Source organism: Drosophila suzukii, chromosome 3 (genome assembly GCF_043229965.1).
Source record: "Drosophila suzukii chromosome 3, CBGP_Dsuzu_IsoJpt1.0, whole genome shotgun sequence".
Lineage (NCBI taxonomy): Eukaryota > Metazoa > Arthropoda > Insecta > Diptera > Drosophilidae > Drosophila > Drosophila suzukii.
In genome coordinates, this window is record NC_092082.1 from 87,506,691 (window position 1) to 87,529,353 (window position 22,663).

The 22,663-nt window shown below is 42.2% G+C and overlaps 2 protein-coding genes across 3 annotated transcripts; one reads left to right on the top strand and one right to left on the bottom strand.

Annotated features, from left to right (window-relative positions):
- The first annotated feature begins 432 nt into the window (after positions 1-432).
- Hmgcr (HMG coenzyme A reductase) lies at positions 433-20,908 on the top strand. Its single transcript, XM_036818839.3, has 6 exons — positions 433-1,029; positions 16,278-16,728; positions 17,040-17,127; positions 17,471-18,046; positions 18,116-19,738; positions 20,187-20,908. The coding sequence occupies exons 2-6, from the start codon at positions 16,326-16,328 to the stop codon at positions 20,257-20,259; spliced, it is 2,763 nt and encodes a 920-aa protein (XP_036674734.3). The 5' UTR covers positions 433-1,029; positions 16,278-16,325; the 3' UTR covers positions 20,260-20,908.
- Positions 20,794-22,651, bottom strand: RanBP3 (ran-binding protein 3). 2 transcript variants are annotated; one of them, XM_017071613.4, is made up of 2 exons: positions 22,491-22,651; positions 20,794-22,358 (listed from the first exon to the last, which is right to left on the bottom strand). In XM_017071613.4, exons 1-2 carry the CDS (start codon positions 22,504-22,506, stop codon positions 21,010-21,012), a joined length of 1,365 nt encoding a protein of 454 aa, XP_016927102.3. In that variant the 5' UTR covers positions 22,507-22,651; the 3' UTR covers positions 20,794-21,009. The 2 variants fall into 2 exon arrangements, with proteins under 2 accessions (XP_016927102.3, XP_065721830.1); XM_065865758.2 differs by having other exon boundaries at positions 20,794-22,355; positions 22,491-22,624.
- Positions 22,652-22,663: the final 12 nt, after the last annotated feature.

Here is a 22,663-nt window from a genome sequence, read left to right on the forward strand (position 1 = left end):
CCGATATCGATTTGTTCAAAAATTGCAAAACACAATTGGCGCCAACACAGCTGTCAAATTGACAACCCGGCTGTATGACCGTTCGTTAAAATGTTTTTGTCCTACAATTTGAATTTGATTTTTTATATTTAGTTATTGCGGTTCAAAAGAAGTAAATCGATTGAGTTGTTCATATTCATCTATCTTTTTCAAAGATTTGTATATCTACTATCTATTCCAGTCGGATACTAATTTTTGAAAATCGCATTTTGTTTTTAAAGCCACTTTTATCAACTTAACTTTTTGCCAAATGAAAATAACCTATTCGAAAGAGGAGACCGTTAAATTAAAAGTTTTATAAATTGAAATTAAATGATCAAATCATTTCAAACAGGAGCAGTGTCTCCACACCAAGTTCAGACCCTAGGTTTCTATTGCAACCCATGGCTGGTCACACTCATCGAACAGCTGTTCAGCCCGTGAAGTTGTGTTCGCGGAAGAAAAGATTGGTTCAATTGGTTTCGAGGCCCGCTGCGAAATAGTTTATAACTCCGGACGCCAGGATTCCACTTGGCAGAGAGTCGTCGTGCAGCCAGCCGGCCAGTTGTTCCGATCCGCGAGAACATCGAATGCAAAACCGGGCCACAACAGCTCTGCACTGCCAATAGTACGACTACAACAACTCGAGTGTGCGCCCTGCAGCAACAACAACAATATAGAGAGTTTCCGTGTGCTTTTCGCATTTAACAATTTGTTGGCCAAATAAAGTAGAAATCGGGATTCGCTAACGAAAGTGCCGCAATTAGTGGTTATATAAATGTAAGCCAAACAACGCGACGTGCAAGAAACTATGTGGATTTGTTCGCAGAAAGTTGACAACTCGCGAAGAACTAGTTAATGTCCCCGACCTTTCCAACTGGAACTCCATCAGAAAGAACCGAGATTAAAGAGATCCTCATTGGCATTTCTTTTGTGGATTAAGACGCGCGTGTCAACCATTTGTCACCAAGTAACCAAACGATCGAAAGCGATCCCTCGCCAAAAAGCAAGGTTAGTTTCTGGGTTCTATTATTGATGCTCGGGTAGGCCCAACGGGGTTTTCCCTCCTATCGCCCCCGAATTCCAAGCAGCATTCCCTCTCTGATTGGCCCTCCCATTGGATCCGATCATAGTACAATCTATTGCCTATTGTAGGGATCCCAAACAACCCACCCACTATTTGGTTAGTCCGCCAGTTATGCAATTGGGTCTCCGTCTACCCAATCTTATCATTTCACTGGCACCACGTCGCCGTCTATTAAAAGTTCTTGGCCTGCAGTGGGAACACATGTTGGACAACTTTCACTTTGAAAAGCAAAAGCCACTTGAGCACAGGAGTTAGGGGTGAAGAAAAGAAAATATGATCACTTTCAAGTTGATATTGGAAACAAGAAAATGGTTATGAGATAATACTTTGCTTTTGTAATTTAAATGTTCTTGATTTCTGAAATATTCCAAAATATTAGGGCTAAGGTTTTTTTAAATTAAACATTTCTTGAAATACGGTATCCTTAGATATTAAATTTCATTGATTTTGAGAGAAATAACATTATTTAAAAAATCATACAAATATTATATGATATTGAACATAGTTTTTTCTTATAAAATGTCTGTTGAAATATGAAATTGTAAATTTCCTGCGTCCTAAATTAAATTACGTTCGCTGTTAAACGAATTACTAACAGATGACATATTATTTCCTAAAAAAAACACTTGAACCCAGTCAGCAGGACTTTTCGGGAACATCCTGTTGCGCTGTCAACGTTTTTTCTCATTTCCTGACGCGTCGTGCGTTTTGGTAGAAGGAAAGTACTACTACTTTCTCGCTGGCAGTTGATTTCCTTGGCCTGTTTCCCAGTTTACCAATTTACCAAAATCGAAATGGGCGACATCTGGCAGCGACAGGCGCCCAGATACACAACTATACGATACAGATACTGATAGGTATATATATAAAAACCGGCTGAAGGCGTATTACGGTTATGTGAAGAGCGGCAATTTCAAAAATCCAAAACAAATTCCGAAAAAACGCTGTCGGATGACGACTTCATCTTCATCTCCGTCGCCTCAGTCGACAGACAGCATCTGGCTATTAAAAGCAAAAGTGAAAAATGCCACACAGTCCCCGCCGATGCAGTGGCTACAAAAAAAAAAATAAAGAAAAAACTTAAAAAAAACATAAACCATAAAACCAATGCAACAACAAGTGAAGCAGCTTTGTCAAGTGCATTGCCGCTTCCTTATTTTTTGTGTTTTCTGCAGTTTTTTTTGTAGCTGCGCCCGCCGCTTGTTATGTGGCCAGTCGAGTAGAAATATTATTCAATTACAAGCCAATCCAGTTGCCCCGGGCGCCAAGAGTTGCGAAAGAGTTGAGTCGGTTTCGGTTTCTTGTATATTCATATTCGATTTTGGTGCCAAGCTCTTTCGCAGACAGCCAAGATCGAAATTATAGCACTCGAATGCAGGCTGCACTCATCTCAATGTCAATATTTAATTAAGTCTTCTTTCAGTGGGCTTCATTCATAGATTTTTCATCTGGTACTTAAAAGCTTATGGGTTTTATTGGAATTCTTCAGTGATCTTATTTCTGCATGCTACAATAATCTATGTTTTCTGGAGTAGCTCAAAATAATGTTTATATATGATATTCCTATAGTTACTGTGGTAAATAAATTAGTTTTATAATAGACTTGTCAGAACTGTTTTTACAACCATAATATTTCATTTTAGTATCAACTTTATTTTTTTTAAAAGCTATCAAAGATCAAAAAATTTCCATCGTAGGTTCATTAACAAATTTTAAAATAAACTGTCATTGGAAATGGATATTAATTATTCTTCAGAGATTGGACCTTAACCTCCATAAGCACTATTATTATTTTGACCGCCACTGTGGCTTCATTGATACAAATTCGACTTGGGATTCCATTGGTGGCGATTTCATAACTTTTGCTCTCACCGCTGCGCGCCTTTGGCTTTGCCCAACTTCGATTTGGTTTTTGAACAAATTTATTTTCATTTAACGCTGGGCGCGCTTCTTTTTTGGCTTTACGGCCTGGCATTTTACTCTCTCGGGTTTCTTTTCTTTTTTTTTAGTTTTTTTTTTAAGTATGAATGTATGTAAGGCAATGTAGTTTGGGCAGCAGCAACAATAGGCGGGCAGCGACGGACCGAAAAAAGTGGTTTCAATGTTGGTAACTTTCTCCGCCACCTGCAAAAGCGCGCGACTTGCACGCGTTTTAAACCGCACGCATGCGCAGTTCGCTTGGTGGGCCTGTATATCTCCCTCTGGTTCCCCCTTCCTCCTCCGTCGCTCCACCACCTCCTGCTCTTCGTGTTGGCAACAGAAATTGGTCATGTGCCGCCTCCGTACGTGAGTCTGTCCGCCCGTCCAAAGATTGCGCGATTAGCTAAACGCGCGCCAAGTCGCATGCAAAACGCGTGCGCGATTTTCAGCCTGCAATTTCATCATCATCATGATGGCGAGCATAATTGTTGATATTTCTGGCAAATTGCGATGCCAAATAGTTGGGCGATGAGTAAACTCGGAGAAATAATTTTCTAATGTTTATGTTTTTATCAAGAAAAATAAAATCAAATAAAAATAATGTGGCAGAAAAAATGTGTTTGTGAGAACTATAAAGAATATATAACCCATTTAATCTAACTTACTTCTACAACATAATTATGGAGATTATAAGTATCATCAATAAAACAAACTAGAATCTTTCTTATAAAAAGAATGACCTTTATAAAAAGAAGGACAACATAGTAATCAAAAAATAATCATTAATATTTATTGGTACTGACTTATTAAAACAGATATCAATTTGACGGAACCACAATTAAAAAACTGGATAGAAAAATTTTTAAATAAAATCTGAATCTCGTATTTTTGACCAAGACGGATTCCATTTTTTGGCCTAAAAATTCACATTTTTGGGTGCTATAAAAAAAATAATAGTCAGATCGAGGAATGTCATACCTCGTTGAGCTCGTTGCTTAATTTCCAATCCATTGGAATTCAAACCTGGAAATTTTTAACTTTTCGAAATTTTTGCAAAAAAAGACGATGCACCCCCTTACAAAAAATGCGAAAATTTGTCAAAAAATAAATGTTCCCTTAAGTGATTGGGATCGTTAGCATAGGTAGCAAGCTGTTCAAAACAGTCGGCCTTTTAGCTGTACGCCTTGATTTGACTAAACTACGATTGAAAACCTGGAAAGAAAAGTCGTATTTTTGATTTTTATTTTTCGCTTTAGAAAAAAATATTCCCAATTGATGAGCAAAATCGAAATCTTATCCTAAAAGTGAAGATATCATATTTCCCCTTAGTGTAATCTCTGCATTTTTCAGGTATTTCACATCTACAAACCTTTGATTTCTGGAATTGAGAGCATGACTTTGGAAATCGTCATTGCTTTTTTTTGTTCCGATCACCTTCAAGCGCTATTGCAAAGCCATCGCCATCGCCATCGCCATCCAATCCACATTGCATTGATGGCTACACATTTCCGCCGCTTTAGGCCAACTTCCAGCGAAGGCCAGATGCGAACCCTTTGTTGCGGCTGGGCTGGTCGTAACGAAAAAAAAATGGGGCTATAAAATCGATGTTCAATCGGCTCGAATTAGTCCGGGGCTCAGGGCCCTCGAGCTTCGCTATGGACTCACTTTGAAATGCAAATATCTCCGGCTCAAGCACAAATGCAAACAATGCCGACCGACCGCATGCAAATACAAACAAGCCAGCAGCATCTCACAAACCAGCACGCACTTCTGGCATAAACATATCAAAGTTTATGTTTATTGGGCCCGCATTAGAGCCCGAAAAAAGCAAACAAATATGAGGCAAAGATGTTGCTGCAAGCCAAACTAATGAAAAACTGAGGCACCAGCATGGCCTTTCGGTTAACAAACCAATTAAAACTTGAACTTTTCAAGAGCAGAAAATATTGATCTATACATATAGATGGTTGGTTACCCAGTTGTTCTATTACCCAGCCGCATTGATTGCACCAAATTGGCTTTAAGCAATCTTAAATAGATCTTGCTTACGGCATTTATTAATTGGCCATTAATTAATGAGATTTCATCATAACAAAACTCGGTTCAAGTTTATGGTTATTGGCTAAAGAGTGGTCTTAAAAGAGGAAGAAGTCGAAACCCAGCTGAGTTTTGCATAACTTTTCGATCAAACTGACAGGGGCCACAACTTTTCTTTTTATTTCTGAATTTCTGTTGTGTTGTTGTTGTAAAATGAGGTCGCCAAAGAAGAAAAACCTGTCAACATTTTCATGTTCAGGGTTCAGGAGTGCCAACAAGTAAACCGTTGCAACTGCTACTGCCACTGTTTTTATGTGTTTTTTTAAGCCAGTCTTCCAGCTGCAATTGTAAGTTGAGGCTTCGGTTTTTTTTTTGGTATTCGCCTTTTTGGCCCCTCAACTCGTTTCGACGGGCACGTAAAACTGGCCGAACACCAAGCAATTGGCACTCCGAAATCGCAGTTGACCGCCTTGAATGCTGATGACTCTTAATGGCAACGAGTACCAGACGACGCAATACTACCAATACCATTCGAAACAAAGCGTAACGCAAGAAAAACGCGTTGCCTCTACGTATTTTGGTTTATGGCATAATCAAGTTACCAACCGGCCAAGTTCGGGGCGGATGCAATTGCAGCTCCCGCTGCCAAGTTGTCTATGTCACATGCTGTTTGCCTTATGCTTATGTTGCTACTGCACTGCGCGGAATAAGTTGGGTATACCCCATAAATAGGTGATAAATGTCAATAATATTGTATTGTTTATATTACGATTTGAAATTTGAGAAAAGTTTATCATAATAGGTGATAAAATGTATCTAAAACAAGATTTTAAGGTGTATATTACGATATGATATTTGAGATAGGTTCAGCAAAGGGTCCTAAAAAGTGGTTAAACGGAAGTTGTAAAGAAATTAAAATTTAAAATGGGTTTGTAACTATGATCTACGAAATACATTCCAATTCCCTTTTTAAATAATAATCATGTTTTAACAATAATTTCCCTAAACGGGCCTAATAACTATGAAATATTTTCCAATCCGATAAAGAAACAGTTCTTAAGCCAAACCATATTGATAAGAAATTAAAAAAGAGCACGTCTTTTATGCATGACAGTCTGTTCCTACTAGAAATAATCGATTATTAATCATCTGTGGTGCTAAAACCGTTAAAACAGTAGCATATTTCCACTTGTTTTAATGAATAATATGTTTTAATTGTAATTTCTTGCTGTGCTGAACCCATATAGCTAAATTTGTTTTTGCCGCTGTTGTTTGTGTCGTGATTTTTATTGTCGCCACCCATGGCTAGGCACGTTGTTTACCTACGCCGGCCAAACAAACTTTAAGCAACGACGTTGCAAGCGGACCAAATATTTGAGCAATGCAGAAGCACTTCGTACCCCCGGCCCATCCAATAAAACGCCCATAATTACATTAACCGAAGCGACTTATTCTATGCTCGCCCGCCTTTTGTTTGTCAAACCCTCGGCTCTGAGGCAACTACAGCGGCAACTACAGCGAATGAATGGCCTTTTACCAAAAGGTCTGGCAAATATTGCAGTGTTCAACGTGTTTAATCTACACTCGCCGCCTGTCTGTCGATTATTAGTTGTTCGTTCTGTGAGTAGGGAAAGACATTTGATGACCCTCGCACTGGGTATATAATCAAACTTCAAAGTCAGGCCATTATTGGCGAGGTCTTTTGGCCACAGCGAGCAGGAAAATATTTGTGCAATGTTACAAACATTCTTTTCGTGTGCCTTGATTTAATTAATTCCTGCTCATAATGCGCCACATTTGCTGTGGATATATATTGACAGGTGGGGGAAGCTCCAGCCGAGTCGCATTTTCCGCAGATAAGGTTGTAAAAACAAACATGTTTGCAAGTACACATGCGGCTGGCTATGCCATTAATCAGATTATAAATGGTTTATCGGGAAGAAGACGGGACTTATAAATTAATGATGTGTGCTTAGCTAAAATTAAACAAGATTGAAACTCGTATTTCTGCTTCCGTTGTATATTCCCTTTATAAATCTGACAATTAGCATTAATTCCCTTTAGTTGTCTTCTTATCTGCATGTGAATGGAGTAGTGTTTCTGTAATCCGATTTTCCTTCCATGTTGATATTGTGCTAATCTAGGGCATTTATTTGTTAAATAGGTTCTTGTTCAGAAAATTCGAATCAATTAATTCGGAAATAAATCTGTGCAGTGCATTCCAAACAAATCAAAATAAATGTTCCTAATTTAAACGATTGCAAAAATATAAGCCCCTACAAATTCCAATTAGAACATGCTGATATTTTGTAACTTTTCGGCAAAAACACACGTTTTCGATTCTCAAAACATTTTCATTTTCTTATAGTTTTTCGCTGGACGTAGTGCCACCAAAAACAATTAATGAATGGATATTTTAATTCTTCGCTTGACGTAGTGCAACAAAAATTATTTATGAATGGATATTTTTATTGCAATTAGTTGGATCGTAAATAAAATTGAAATAGCAAGAAATTTTTTTCCCTTGGGGTAATAAATACTACACATTTTTCTCGTCACGAACCAATAAATTATTAAACATTGGGTTTTCGTTAACCTTCCATATGTATTTCCCAAAAACTTGATTTCTCACACTTTTCCTGTTAAGATGACTGGCACTTAAGTGATCTATTTGCTGTTTATCTGATCATCAATGTCAGTTTGTTGGAAATGGTCTTGATTTAAAGAAATGAATCACTTTGGGAAACTTTTCACTGCAAGTGTTTTCGCATAAATCGGACTGATTTCGTCAGGGGAAAATTATAAAAAATTAATTTAGGTAATCAAGGACTGATAATATAATAAGCGAATTCGGGAATGGGCTTTATAAGACCGATAAGGTTGGGTACTCCTCGAGCTACCCGCATGGAAAAGCACACACACACAGCGTAGCAACTCAAATCAATTTCTGTTTAAGCCAGAAAAAGGCATCAGGAGGCGGGAAATGATGGGGAAATGAGTGGGAGGATGTGGACTCCCTCCCTCTCGACTATTTCTTTTTTTTTTGCCCCTATCTCAGCATGTAATCCATGAAGCCGTGTAATATGACTGTGATTGGAAATTGAAATTGCATCCGGCAAACATCAGAGAACCGGCGGAGCGGCGATAAAAATGCCTTTTCCCTTTTTTTTCCTGACTGAGGGCTGAATTAAAATTCAAATTTGCAACAAGCTGCCAGAACTCAGAGGCAGCCAACCAAAGTTGGCCACTTTACGAGCGCTTATGTTGCAGATGACAGGCGCCAACAAGCGTGATAAGCACACCATGATGATGATAATACCGATTCGGATTCGGATTCAGATTCAGATTCCTATTCAGATAGGGCCTAATGCTAATGATGATGTGTGTGCAGCCCCAGTCGCGAAATGATGATGTGGATACCCCTGTGCTGTGATTAGAATTTCCATGTTTTTAGCCACTTGTTTTTCTGTTGGTTTTGGCCAAATGGCAAACCGAGCATGAAGGCAGCTTTACTTAGCGTGATTGCGAATCGCAGTCTCAGACGGACAGCAACTGAATCACTGGGGATGCGACGCATTGGCAACTCAAAAAACAAACAAAACCTTGGCCAAAACATCGCCTACGGCGGCGCATTTCAATTATGGTTTATTTAATAATAGCTTGGATTGCTTAATTTGTTAACAAAGGTTTTTTTTTTTGCCAAGTCGCGGAGGCAGGCGCAGTCATGTTAATGGGCAATTAACCGGATCGCGACCACAACGGCGGCGGGCTTCACCAATTAGCTGGCTGCCGGCACTGAAATACTTAATATTATTTATAATTTATTTATAATATATGCAACCGATTTAACGGAATGTAATGCCAAGTAGTTCGCCTGCACGTGCCGACACCGAAAATGTCGATTAACCAACCGAAAGAAGCTGACATGCAGATGAGTTACTTGGAACGAGGCTATCTAAGGTTTCCAGGAATACGAAATTTACATAAATTGAATATGAAATGTATTCCTGTTTTATTGAAAGGCAACAGGCAGCCAGTTCCCAGAACAGAATATCAGTATTCAGGGCTGGGAAACGAATGAATTTTAACCATTTCAGCCTAAGGACGAATGCAATTAAACGACTAAATTGCCTTCAATAAAATACAATAGCAAGTATGGGCAATTATGAGCAGATTTATTTCTGAGAAAGAATTTTGAAATAATTTTGAAAAGGTTCTTTTTTGTTTTTCAGGCCTTGCTTCTCTATTAAATTTAATTACTAGTTATGTGTACCTATCAAGAACATCTATGTTTAATATTTATATTTAAGCTAATTAGATGGAATATCTCTACAGATGGCAGGTATATTACATAAATAATAACATAAATAAAATACGATTTCATTCATAAGCTGTTTATAGTATTCTATAATCTTTTTCATTTATAACAAGAGTTTCTCCATCAAATTCTGTCAAGCTTTTTATTGAGATTTCTAAACTTTATGAAGCCAACCACAAGCCCCCGTTTTCTTCCTCTTTTAAACCAATGACGGCTATAAAACCCAAAAAAAAAAACTTTCTATTTCATTGCGAATGGTTCCGGTTTTTCCCTCAAAGCGTTTTCGGTTTTTTGGTAGCGCTTTGGTCGGTTAACGGCGTTGTGGTCAACGCGAATCGATGGACCAACCGTTAAGTGGGTCAATGTCAAGCGATGGCCAAGAGGATGAGGTGATGATATCGCGATGCTGGAGCACCTGATTAACATAATCTATTGACACATGTCAGTTCGGGCATCGTAAAAACTGAAATACCAATGATGATGTATTTTTTTTCAATGTTCGGTCTTACCAATCCTTGACTTTGATTTGGGGTACCAACTTTTAATTTAAAATCCAACAGCTTGTAAAAGTTTTTCCCTGGCAGAGAACAGGCTGAACAAAAAATCTTTTGATGTGCAGGGTCTGTGGGTTTTACTTTGTTTAGCTCGAAAAAACACAACTGTTTTTTGGACTTCTTTTGGAATTTTTTGTTGATTTTTTTTTTTTTTGCCTCGCTTGCATACAAATTAGCAACATTCGCATTTTTGGTAGAAAGTAAAACTGTTTTTTCTTCTCATCGCCGTTTGAGTGTGTCGTTTTATTAATTTATTTATTTGTGCCTCACGCGACAACTTTTACTTTTTGTTTGGCAACTTGTAAATTACACAAAACTGCTGCAAAGCAAGAAAAAGCTTTGAAAATTGTTTCAGATTTATTTCTTTTCTCTTTTTTTTTTCTTCCGAAATTGAATGTAAAATGTTTTTCGGCCCTCTTATCGTCTAATGTCTTCATTAATCTACATGGCAAGTGTTTGTGATTGCTTTCGACTTGATTTGGCTTTTAGTGAATATCTGGGGGCGGTCATTCCATAGATTGGCCATAGCTGATAAGAGTTTGGCATGAAAGAGCCATCATCAACAGCGAATAAAATGGCTGAAATAACTACGTCAATATCAAAGTGCGATCTAGGCAATAATGTATCCATTTTAATATTGGCTTTGACCTTGTTTTCCCTATCTAATCGACTCGAATGGGGCCACCTTCCCCAACTCTGGCCCATCAATCCCGTTTAACACCCTTTTCGGATCTATTTGTGCCTTATCAATCTTACAACATCAACAGGCAACTGGTGGTAATGAGTTGCCCCCAATCCCACGCCACTTTGTTAATGCAAAGGCAAATGTATAGTTTGGCCCAGCCGGATGAGTCACTATCTTTGCCAACTGCCATTAGCACTGCCATCAAGTTTTGATCAAAAAAGAAGTAGAACAAGTGGCCACATGACTCACGGTCTTCATGGCTCTCTAGCCGAAGATTTGTGGAGAAAGGAGGCGGAAAACAAGTTGCAAGATTGGAGATTTGCAGACACGACGGCTACGCAGAAAAGATACATCCATCCGGTACCTGAGGCAATCAGTTCTAGACTCTTTACAGTGAGCACTGGCCAAGTTGACTCGCCCCACTGTCTTTAGAATTTAATATAACATTTACTTTGTGAGATATTATACTGCTCCAAATAGTAAACTAAACATATCTGTAAACCCCATAACAACTAGATAATTTTGTCTGAGTCATACAACTGAAAATATTCTATGGACGCATATTTATTAAATACAAATTATTAGAAAATGAATGTACATATGCGGTTTTTGAGACTCGTGTCTGAGAAGTTATATTAGTTCCAAAATGACAAAGACAAAAATCTATAAAATTCACTAATATTTATTCTTTTCCACGGTTGGCTATAAAAATTAATTATTTTCAAGGCACATTTCTGCCAATAAAAAACGGCTGTTATATAAGTGAAAGTGAAATAACTTAATCCATAAAATGCCGTGGAAGCTCCTAAATATTAATTGGATAAATTAATGCAAGGCCACGCCGAGTGTCCCCTCCCAAAAAAAAAGGTTGGGTATGGAACCTGCCTGGCAATGTGTAATTTTCTGCCTCGTTTTCTCATTTGTTATCACATTTATTATCATACATCATACTGGCCCTGATGGTTTTGGCTTTTCGCTTTGCTCGAAATTATATTCGATAGACATACATCAGGTGGCAAACTTGCAGAATTTTCTCGGTTTTTGGCAGATTTTAATTGCCTGATTGCTTTAACACAAATAATAAACAAGCCGTGGCAATTTATTATCCAATACAACACTTGGGTGGAAAAGCATATAAACAAACGCGACTCACGCCTGACTGAATGCCGTGGGAAAGTAGAAGTTTTTGGGGCAGGCATACATTGTCGAAATTGAATTTGTATAAATCAAAGTCCAAACTTCTGCTCATGTCGAACAAATCAATTAACCAAAATAACAACAAACAATCACAAATCAGAGGCGTTAATTGCAATAATTTGCACGGGGCCACTTTCAATGCGCAGCGGTTGAAAATATATTGAAGAAAATCTGAATGGCTTTCGGAAATATATTTTTTCAAATTCCAGACAGCAAAATATGAGTTTACCTTGGAACATTTCACTCCTTCAACAATTTGTTTTCCCACTTGCGGTGAAAATCTTAGTCACAAGAGAAATCAGATGTTTAATTTAATTCGATCAGGACTTTCTTGTAATTAAAATTTTAGCAGCTTTGTGCTAAATTCTGGTGTGTTAATTACCAGAAAATTTGTGCAAAAACAATGCCAAATTATATGGAAAATTTCCGTGGCCATAAATAAACATGCTGTTGGCCAAAGATTCCGGGAAAACCCATTCACTCACTCCCCAAAAAAGAGATACCAAGACAGATAATGACGCATCGCGATCTCCCCATTTCTCTGATTTCTGGGTAACCCGGCAATTGAACGCACACCCATTGGGAATATTAATTGGGATTGAAGGCGGAGTGGCTGCCATTTCAATTTGGGAAATGCAAATGCTGCACGCGTCGCTCGATATTTTCGCAGAATTTTTGGTTTTATTAGGTCCCCGAGTAAAAAATGGCACTTGGGTTTTACCCCCGTCATTTTAATGGGGGCCCTGAAGAATTCCTCCCGAGGGTGAGGCCTTTTGAAAGCTAATTATAAAGAATTACTCCACTCAACAGTTGGACAACTTTGGTTGCAATTGGAAAAAACTGCGCTTGTATGAGACTCATAAATATGAGTTAGTTGAATCCATTTAGTGATTAAACAAAGACATACTTCAACATCATCCTAAATGACATTTAAGAGAGACATTTATCTTATAAGTATGATTCTTTACTCTTACACTAATCTAAAAAATGATATTTAGTAGTAGTGACCTTAATTTCCTTAGATTATACCAACTCAAATCTGAAATGATGTCTTTTATCTTGTTGGAAAAATTGGTATTATCTTGGGGCTATTTTCTGGTACCCATTAATTATGACATATATACTATATTTATATTTATATTTATATAACTAGTATTAAAAATATTTTTCAGCAAGGAAACATTTACTTATTTAAAAATATATGACATCTTAATAATTCCTTAGATTACATCAGATCAGAACTGAAATCGTGTCATCCACCGTTTTGGGTAGATTAATATTATCATTATCTTAGGATGACTTTCTGGAAGCCTTTGTTGCTTTATTTTTTTCGTTACTTCGGTTCTACTATATGTATTTACCCAAGCTTCATTGTTGAATCGTCTGTTCTTCGCTGGGACCTACAAGTTTTCTTCCCGCTTTGAAACACATTTATTTATTTTTGTAGTTATTCCTCCGGCGAAATCTCTTCCCCCACGATTGTGTTGTATGGCCATAAGGTTGAGGTCGGCCGCAACATCCGTTCGCCGAGTGCTTTCAAATGTAAACGAAAAAGTATGCAAAACAATGCAGCCGCACAGATACTTTTGCGCACACACTCTCGCCGGAGCGTTTGTTGCCAAATGAAAAGGTCTACCGTCCTTGTTTCCACCCCGCCCCAAAAAAGAAAAACAAAACCAAAACGGTTTTCTTCTATTTCTCCAGATTTTTAGATGCTTTTTCCTGCTGCTCTGGGGCTAAATTTAAACATTTCGCCATTCAACAGATATTAGCGGCGCCCTCGTTAATTGTTGATGCCCGCTACTTCTGTTGTAAAACAGCGACCGAAAATAAACATTTGAATGAAAATGAAAAATTTGTCTAATTTCTGGATGTGCTTTGGCAATTCTAACTCTGAATTTACGTCACACCCGCCCTATATAGCATTTCTCGGAAAGATCAGAGATGGAGTCTCAATGGGACTCACTCCACTCGGTTCCTCTCGTGTTTTTCACACCCAAGTGATGGACCTTTGATGGCAAACAAGCGTAATAGGGAAATACCACAACATCTTTTGAGGGCTTTGTTCTAGTGCGAATTCCGTTTTGACTTCGACTCTGCACTAATCATCAGTTCAATTGCATTCAATGAGATTGAAAGCAGGAAATTGAGAAATTAGAACATAAAAACAGGAAAATCTCTAGGAAACAATACCAGAGAGGTCAATATATTTATCAATAAATACATCTATGTATTGTATTTTTTTAAAGATTGTTTTTATGAAAGAATTTCACACTGTTAATATAAGTGGTTTCCAGAATTTGGGCCCAAGCAGTTCGAATTTGTTTATAATACCCATATAAGAAAGCCTCTTTTAAGTCTTCAGTATACCAGAAAGACTCAGTTAAGCGAATTCCAAAAATGTCACACTTGGGACAATATTTGATTACTTAATTTATTTTTATGAACGTCAATCGCAAGTTCACAATTTTTTCGCAGTAAATTGAGACCCTTCCACGGAATTGGCGCTCACTTAAAATCCCCTTGCCATTTTGGCTTAGACAAACAAACGATGATATCTTTATACTCCACATCTGCACCGAACACATGTACTCGAACATGATCTTGATCTACTCACACTCTCAGCCCTGGCCTTTGGCCACTGGGAGGATGCCCCTCCTTCGGTTTTCGCCATAAAACACCTACCAAAAATAACCCCAACAATTGCCGGGCATTCGCAGGCCTTCCATTTTAGCCACAGCCAAATGAATAAAAGAAACATAAACTTTTTGTTTTGTTTTGAACATTGAGGGAATTGTTTATGCTTCGCACTTTTAACGATCGTGCTTTAGTAGCTCGCATTGCCCTCTGACGTGTAAAATTTGAGTCAATAAAAATGATTACGATGATCTTTCAGCTAAAGCTTCAGAATGCCTTGAAAAGTTCAGAGGTGAATTTTGGGGAAAGTAAAGAAGAAGACTGGTGCACTTTCAAATGGTAATTTTTAGGCAATGGATATTATCGGCTCTTTAAAAAGCTTTTTAAGTAAAACTAGGTCTTTTGTACAAACTATAATTTTCATTTATAAGACTTAACAAAATTTCAGTTTCCTATTTAACTTTAAACCATAATCTCTTTAAAGATTTATGTAGCTTATGTCAAAAAGGGATTATTATTTTTGAGTGTCAATAAAGTAGACAAATAAAACAATGTTTTCTTTTTTCTTCTTTAACATTAAACCATAATCCCTAAAGATTTCTATAGGCTCTGCCACAAAGGGATTATTATTTTTGAGAAATCAATATAGTAGTCAAATAAAATCTTTTTAAATTCCCCAAATATTGACTCTTAAGATTCATAAAGAATTTTTGAGAACCAATCATATTTTATACGGAATAAAAACCTCTCAAAATCCCCCTTTCTTTTTGAGATCCCAATGATTGCCTCTTGAGATGCAATTCCCTTTTGGATCACGAATTCCTGCCAGTGCATCCCATAAAGATTTAAAAGGATGCTTGTTCCCTGAGTGCTGGTGATGGTTTATGGCCCCCAAGGCTTCGGATTACACAATGCTGAGCCACTTTGAAGCTGGTCCTCGTACTCGTACTCGCAATCGTAAATCCCCAGATTCCGACATCGCCTCTTGGCGTGCCAAAGTGGCATTTGATTTATTTAGCATATTTATTTGTTTATTTTATCTCCATCTTTCTATTTTTTTTATTTTTACAACAAAATGGAAAACATTGTTTATGGACGCCAGATAGTCGTGGGTCCGAAAAAAAACGAGACTGTGCGCCGGCGCAGCGTTAAGGCGGGACTCTTTGAATATTTATGGCGCGTTGTCTAACTGGGGGGCAGTACTAGAAGTGGATGGCAGTAGCATCGGGATAGATGGCCGTTTCTTATGCCGGGCACGTGGTGGGCGAGCGATCGTCCGGTGAGATTGCCCAATGGCTTAATTAAACCGGCCGCGAACTCTGCCGGCATGCGGAACTTGGCCCGGCTTAAACTATCAATCATGGATTTGCATCGCCTGGTCAGGAGAAGAATGGGGGATTTATTATGGAAGGTGGGGCTTGAGGCGTGCCAGAGCTCAAGGACACGCAGCCCGTTCAAATCCGCTTAGTGTAATAACGTGTTTCTCCGTTTCCTTCTTTTTTTCCCCCTTATCGCCTGAGCCTGCGGGCCTGTGAATGTGTCAACAGCTAAATCGATATGTTTTTCCCCTGTTGATATAGTTAACTCGTAATTTCCCTTCAGCCCTTGGCTGAATCTTGATTATGTAGCTCACAGAAGTTGACTGCCCTAGCCCGCATCCTGGCCTTTAATGTCCTTGGGGTACAAAAAAGGAAAAAGAAAGAACATAAAAGGGTGACCGCTCTCTCGGTAATTGATGAAAACCCAGTGAGAACTGAGTACTGTGTTAAAACCGACAGGCAAATAGATACATATTGACCAGTTTTTTTTCCATCTTCTCCACAGCCAGCCAAGATTGGCCAGATCTGGACGGGACTCGGACGCACAGCAGCCATGATAGGACGATTATTTCGCGCCCACGGCGAGTTCTGCGCCTCGCATCCCTGGGAGGTCATCGTGGCCCTGCTGACCATCACGGCCTGCATGCTGACGGTGGACAAGAACAACACCCTGGATGCGAGCAGTGGACTCGGAACGGCCACAGCCTCAGCGGCAGCCACTGGAGGCGGTAGTGGATCTGGAGGATCAGCGATGCCACAACCCTCTGTGGGTGGAGGATCGGCCACTTCCAGCCGGCACAGGCCCTGTCATGGATGGAGCCAATCCTGTGATGGCCTGGAGGCCGAGTATAATGCCGCCGACGTCATCCTGATGACCATCGTCCGCTGCACCGCCGTCCTCTACTGCTACTACCAGTTCTGCAGCCTCCACCGGCTGGGATCCAAATATGTGCTGGGTGAGTACTGATGATGGAATTACATCACTCTGGCGGAGCACGTGTGTTGACCAAAGTGGTTAGAACCAACGCTGGCATTGTTTGTCCCCACCCCGAACTATGGGCCCCTCCTCCACCCAAAAAAAAAAAAAGCTGGGAAAAACGCAAACCACACAAGACTGGAATGTTTGGCCAAGACTTTAGAGGTGGGGCAGGCAGCAGATAGCAGCATAAGGTAGCAACCCAAAGCTCCCTGGCATTTCTCACGTGCGCTCTAAACGATTCGACCTCCGTCCACTAATGCCGCCGACTCATCGCTCTTTCTCTTTCAGGCATCGCCGGCCTCTTCACGGTCTTCTCCAGCTTCATCTTCACGACGGCCATCATCAAGTTCCTGGGCAGCGACATCTCCGAACTGAAGTGAGTTGACTTACGAGTATTATTTTACAATTGTAGATTTAGGAGTCGCTTTGCAAACGTGTCTTAGAACTTCGTTTTCTAAAGTACTTTCTTATAGAGGCTCGACTTGGGCCGGAATACTTTCAGCTTCAATATTTTATTATTTACCGACAACACAAGAACTTTAGTCTATAAAGTCTTAAGTTAATATGCTGCTTAGACAATAAGAACATGTTATGAATAAACAATTTCAATTTCATTCAATGAAAACCATAAATTTCTATATTCTTGACGTAAATAGTGTAGTTCATTAAGACTATGCTAATTAGATATACAATTAAACCCTCTTCTATCCAACTTTCAGGGACGCACTATTCTTCCTACTGCTGGTCATCGACCTGTCCAACTCTGGCCGACTGGCCCAGCTAGCCCTTTCGGGTAGCAACCAGGCGGAGGTAACTCAGAACATTGCCCGGGGGCTGGAGCTCCTGGGACCTGCCATCTCACTGGACACCATTGTGGAGGTTCTGCTGGTGGGCGTGGGCACACTTTCGGGAGTCCAACGCCTAGAGGTGCTCTGCATGTTTGCCGTGCTCTCAGTGCTAGTCAACTACGTGGTCTTCATGACCTTCTATCCCGCCTGTCTGTCGCTGATCTTTGACCTTTCCCGTTCCGGAGTCGACATGTCTGTGGTGCGGGAGAAGGCGAAGGGTTCGCTGCTCCTGAAATCCCTAACCGAGGAGGAGCAGAAGGCCAATCCGGTGCTGCAACGCGTCAAGCTGATCATGACCACCGGCCTAATGGCCGTCCACATCTACAGTCGCGTGGCTTTCTCGGGCAGCGATTATGACTCCGTGGACAAGACTCTATCACCTACGCTCAGCCTGAATGTTAGCAACAATCGCACAGAATCGGGAGAGATCACCGACATCATCATCAAGTGAGTTTTAAGCATATGGTACCCCATTTAGGGTAAGCTAAAGTATAAACAATTTCTTTCATTTTTCAGATGGCTCACCATGAGTGCCGACCACATAGTAATCTCAATCGTTCTCATCGCCCTGGTGGTCAAGTTCATTTGCTTCGACAATCGCGATCCCCTGCCGGATCAGCTGCGTCCAGCAGGTCCTGTGGCCATCGCCGCCAAGGCCTCACAAACCACGCCCATTGAGGAGGAGCAGGATGGGCAGAAGAAGCTTACGGAGGTCAGTGCAGCTCCAGCTGTAGTCCGGTCACCACTTTTCACAATTGAGGAGCAGAGTTCAGCCAATGCTTCTACCCAAACGGAGCTGCTACCGCTGCGCCATCGACTGGTGGGTCCTATTAGGCCACCTCGTCCGCTCCAGGAATGCCTGGATATCCTGAACTCAACTGAAGATGGTAATGGACCCTCATCCTTGAGTGACGAGGAGATTGTGGCCATCGTTCACGCTGGAGGCACTCACTGCCCGCTGTACAAGATCGAGTCCGTGCTGGATGATCCCGAGAGGGGAGTGCGAATCCGCCGACAGATCATTGCCAGTCGCGCCAAGATGCCGGTGGGTCGACTGGATGTCTTGCCTTATGAACACTTTGACTACCGCCGCGTGCTCAACGCCTGCTGCGAAAACGTCCTGGGCTACGTACCCATTCCGGTGGGCTATGCCGGACCTCTGCTTTTAGACGGAGAGACCTACTATGTGCCCATGGCCACCACTGAGGGTGCCCTGGTGGCATCCACGAATCGTGGCTGCAAGGCGCTCTCCGTTCGCGGCGTTCGCTCTGTCGTGGAGGATGTGGGCATGACCCGGGCACCATGTGTCAGATTCCCCAGCGTTGCCCGTGCAGCAGAGGCGAAGTCCTGGATCGAAGACGATGTTAACTACCAGTTGGTGAAGACGGAGTTCGATTCCACGTCACGCTTTGGTCGCCTAAAGGATTGCCACATTGCCATGGACGGACCGCAGCTATACATTCGCTTTGTGGCCATCACTGGCGATGCCATGGGCATGAACATGGTGTCCAAGGGCGCCGAGATGGCCCTGCGCCGCATCAAGCGCCAGTTTCCGGACATGCAGATCATCTCGCTGAGCGGGAACTTCTGCTGCGACAAGAAACCAGCGGCCATCAACTGGATCAAGGGACGTGGCAAGCGGGTAGTCACCGAGTGCACCATTTCGGCGGCCACACTGCGCTCCGTGCTGAAGACGGATGCCAAGACCCTGGTCGAGTGCAACAAGCTGAAGAATATGGGCGGCAGCGCCATGGCCGGCAGCATTGGTGGCAACAATGCCCATGCCGCCAATATGGTCACCGCCGTATTCCTGGCTACGGGGCAGGATCCCGCCCAGAATGTAACCTCCAGCAACTGCTCCACGGCCATGGAGTGCTGGGTGGAGAACAGCGAGGACCTCTACATGACCTGCACAATGCCCTCGCTGGAGGTGGGAACCGTGGGCGGTGGCACCGGGCTGCCCGGCCAGAGCGCCTGCCTGGAAATGCTCGGCGTTCGCGGAGCACACGCCACCCGGCCGGGAGACAATGCCAAGAAGCTGGCCCAGATCGTCTGTGCCACGGTCATGGCTGGTGAACTGAGCCTGATGGCGGCGCTGGTCAACAGCGATCTAGTCAAGAGTCACATGCGTCACAATCGGTAAGTGTGGGACATTGGTTACATGGCTTGGGCTTAGGCAGGCTATAAATATCTTGTAAAGATTAAAAAAATTATAATGTTTTTTGCAACTGTTTTAATTCTATTTTTAATAGGTGTTTAATAAAAAACAGGTCTCAAACAAATTAGGAACTATTCTAAAGCGTTTATTGGTTTATACATATTGTGGTATATTTTTTTGAATCATTGATAACAATGTTTAATCTTCATATAAAGAATTTTTTAACAAAATGAAAAAGGACTTAAAATTAAAAAATTAAATTTCATATAGTTTTCCAGTTTCTAGTAATTTAAAAGATTTTTAGAAAAATACAAATAATTTAAAGGATATGGAATAAAGGCAATTCTAGTTGTTCTTCAGACTGGCCCTTCTAATGATAAAGATAACCACTGAAAATTAAAAGTGTAATATGCTCTTCCTTACTTGCAGCTCCTCCGTCGCCGTGAGCAGCGCCAACAATCCCCTCAACGTGACCGTGTCCAGCTGCAGCACCATCAGCTAAGATTGGGCGCTGCAGGGGCGCCGACTTCTACCCTTTTGTACATAGAGAGTCTCCAACCGGGCAGGCCAGGCGTTGCAACTCTTTTCTTTAGGTGTTACCTTGTAGTTGAATGTTTCACGAATTGCTTGATAAATAACCTGATTGGCCAGGCCAAGGAACCGACAGCAGCCTCCTCCAGATCGGCGATTCCTTCCAAGCCGCATGCTGTGAGCGCGGAATGATGGGATGATCTGCATCAGCTGTTTCTGATACTTCCACTTAGATTGTACGTTTCGTCATAACGCTATTTTTTTCTACCTATAAAACTGAATACTGAGTTAAGATCCGCTGGAATCCCCTCCAGATGCCAGTCAGTGGAGCTATGACCAGAACTAGTGCAAGCGCTGAACTTGTAAAAAGTATTTCGTAAGCGAAAAGTAGTACATAGGGTTTATATAGTGACTAAATTAAAACGTTTAATTAGACCGAGTACGATCGATATCGATATCTTAATTTCTGTTTTCGTTTTTAACAAAAAAATATAAACACAAAGCGTAATGGATAAATGTCTTTTGTAGACGCTGCTCACGGGTTTACAAATCAGCACTTCATTTATTTTACTTTTAATAATAATAATTATTAATAAATTATTATAATTAATTTATAATAATTCACGGCTCGTTTTATTAATTAGTGGTTGTTGTGTGTGTTTGTTTGTTGTTGTTTTCCTCCATGTATGAATCGTATAAAAAGAACAAGAGCGAGCGGCGGTTAATTCTGATCGGTGGACACCTTGGCCTCGGCCTCTGCATCCTCGCCGCCCTCATCCACGGGCGGCACACTGACATCGGCGCTGCTGTCGGGCTGGACGAGCACCTTTTTAGGACTCGGCCCATAGCTATCCGCCTCTGCGGAAACGGCACCCGACGGCCCCGGAGCAGCATCCTCATCCTCATCGTCGTGGGTCGTCGACTCCGGCTGCAGGCTGGCAGCTGCCTCGGAGGCCACGCCGTTTTTCGTCTCCTCCACGGAGCACTCCTCGGGATGTGAGACCTTGCGCTTGGCAATCCGCTCGCTGAGCGCCTTGTGCAGCTGGGCAATGTCCGCAGGTCGGCCCATGGCCAGGAAGATCTTGACAACGCCAGAGTTGTCGATGGCCGTCAGACGGAGTGACTTCTGGCTGGCCCGCTCCGCCACCATGGCGGCCCAGACTTTGGTGTTGAGCAGCAGGCGCAGATTGCCAGATGTGCGGAAGACCACGCGCGAGTTGCCCTTGCCATCCTTGGCATCGTTTAGGCGCAGGCTGCCGCGACCACGCTCCTCCCAGTTGCTGTTGAGGAAGGCGAATAGCTTGCAACTGACGTCGATGATATTGATCTCGTCCTCCTCGCCGGTGAAGGTCTCGACCTCCTCGTATTTGCGCTTCTGGGCGCGGCTCTCCTCGTACTCACGGGCCACATCCGTTAGGCTCTTGGCCTCGGCGGACTCCTTGTTGTTGTTGCTGCTGCTGCTGCAGGTGGACGAGGAGGCAGCGGCCTCGCTGGTCTCTGTGGTCTGGGCAGCGTTCTGGATGACGCTGGAGAAGAGCAATGGCGCCGACGAAGTCGACGACGAGGCGGCGGTGGAGGAGGAAGCGGCCTCCTGGGCCGAGCCCGATCCCGAGCTGCCTGCCGCCTCGGCATCGGGCTCGGCGATGACCTGCTCTGGATTGGGGGCCACCACGCGTTCATGCACATTCTGACCGAAAACGAAGCCGCTGCTCTGGACATGGGGCATGTTGTTCTTGGCAGCGGCAAACATGCTGGAACGCTCGATACCATTGCTGCGCAGCTTGGTCAGCGGATCCGGCCGCTCGTCCACCTCGTCGTCGTCGTTCTTGTCGCCGGAGGGCGCCGGCACCGCCGCCGCCACCACTTCCTCGTCATCCTCCTCGTCCTTGGCCTCGCGCAGAAAGGGATTGTTCAGCAGGGCGCCGTCCTCGCCGGCGGCCGATGACGATGTGGAGCTATTGTTGGAGCCGCTGCTGTTGGCCAGTACAGCCGGACGCAGTACGGCACCGCCCAGGCGCGAAGCCTTCAGGGTGAAGCCACCACGGAAACAGTTAGTTTCGACTGACGCTTCTGGGAGCAAGGGAGAAAAAAAAAACAAGATTTGGTTGTCAGCTTGCGGGGCACTCTTTGCAGGTGCGATTTCCGCGCCCCTTGGCCAGTTTAATATACAACTAGGACCGCAGCTTCGATCGCTGCACTTACCATTGTTTTCGGACATTGCAAACCTGGCTATTTGCAATTTGTAAATGTAAATCGCCAAATCTTTTCCAGAAAAGAGCGTTCTGTGTGTGAAGCCTGCCGAACTGTTATCGCTGGGTTGTAGCAACTATCGATAGGCACTAGAGCCAACACTTGCTTCCCAACACTGGCCTGCC

Bases quoted from the DNA above. Each gene is read 5' to 3' on its own strand.
- Hmgcr (XM_036818839.3), top strand. From the start codon at position 16,326: ATGATAGGACGATTATTTCGCGCCCACGGCGAGTTCTGCGCCTCGCAT. The intron at 16,729-17,039 runs GTGAGTACTGAT...TTTCTCTTTCAG, and splicing joins GGGATCCAAATATGTGCTGG to GCATCGCCGGCCTCTTCACG. The intron at 19,739-20,186 runs GTAAGTGTGGGA...CCTTACTTGCAG, and splicing joins AGTCACATGCGTCACAATCG to CTCCTCCGTCGCCGTGAGCA.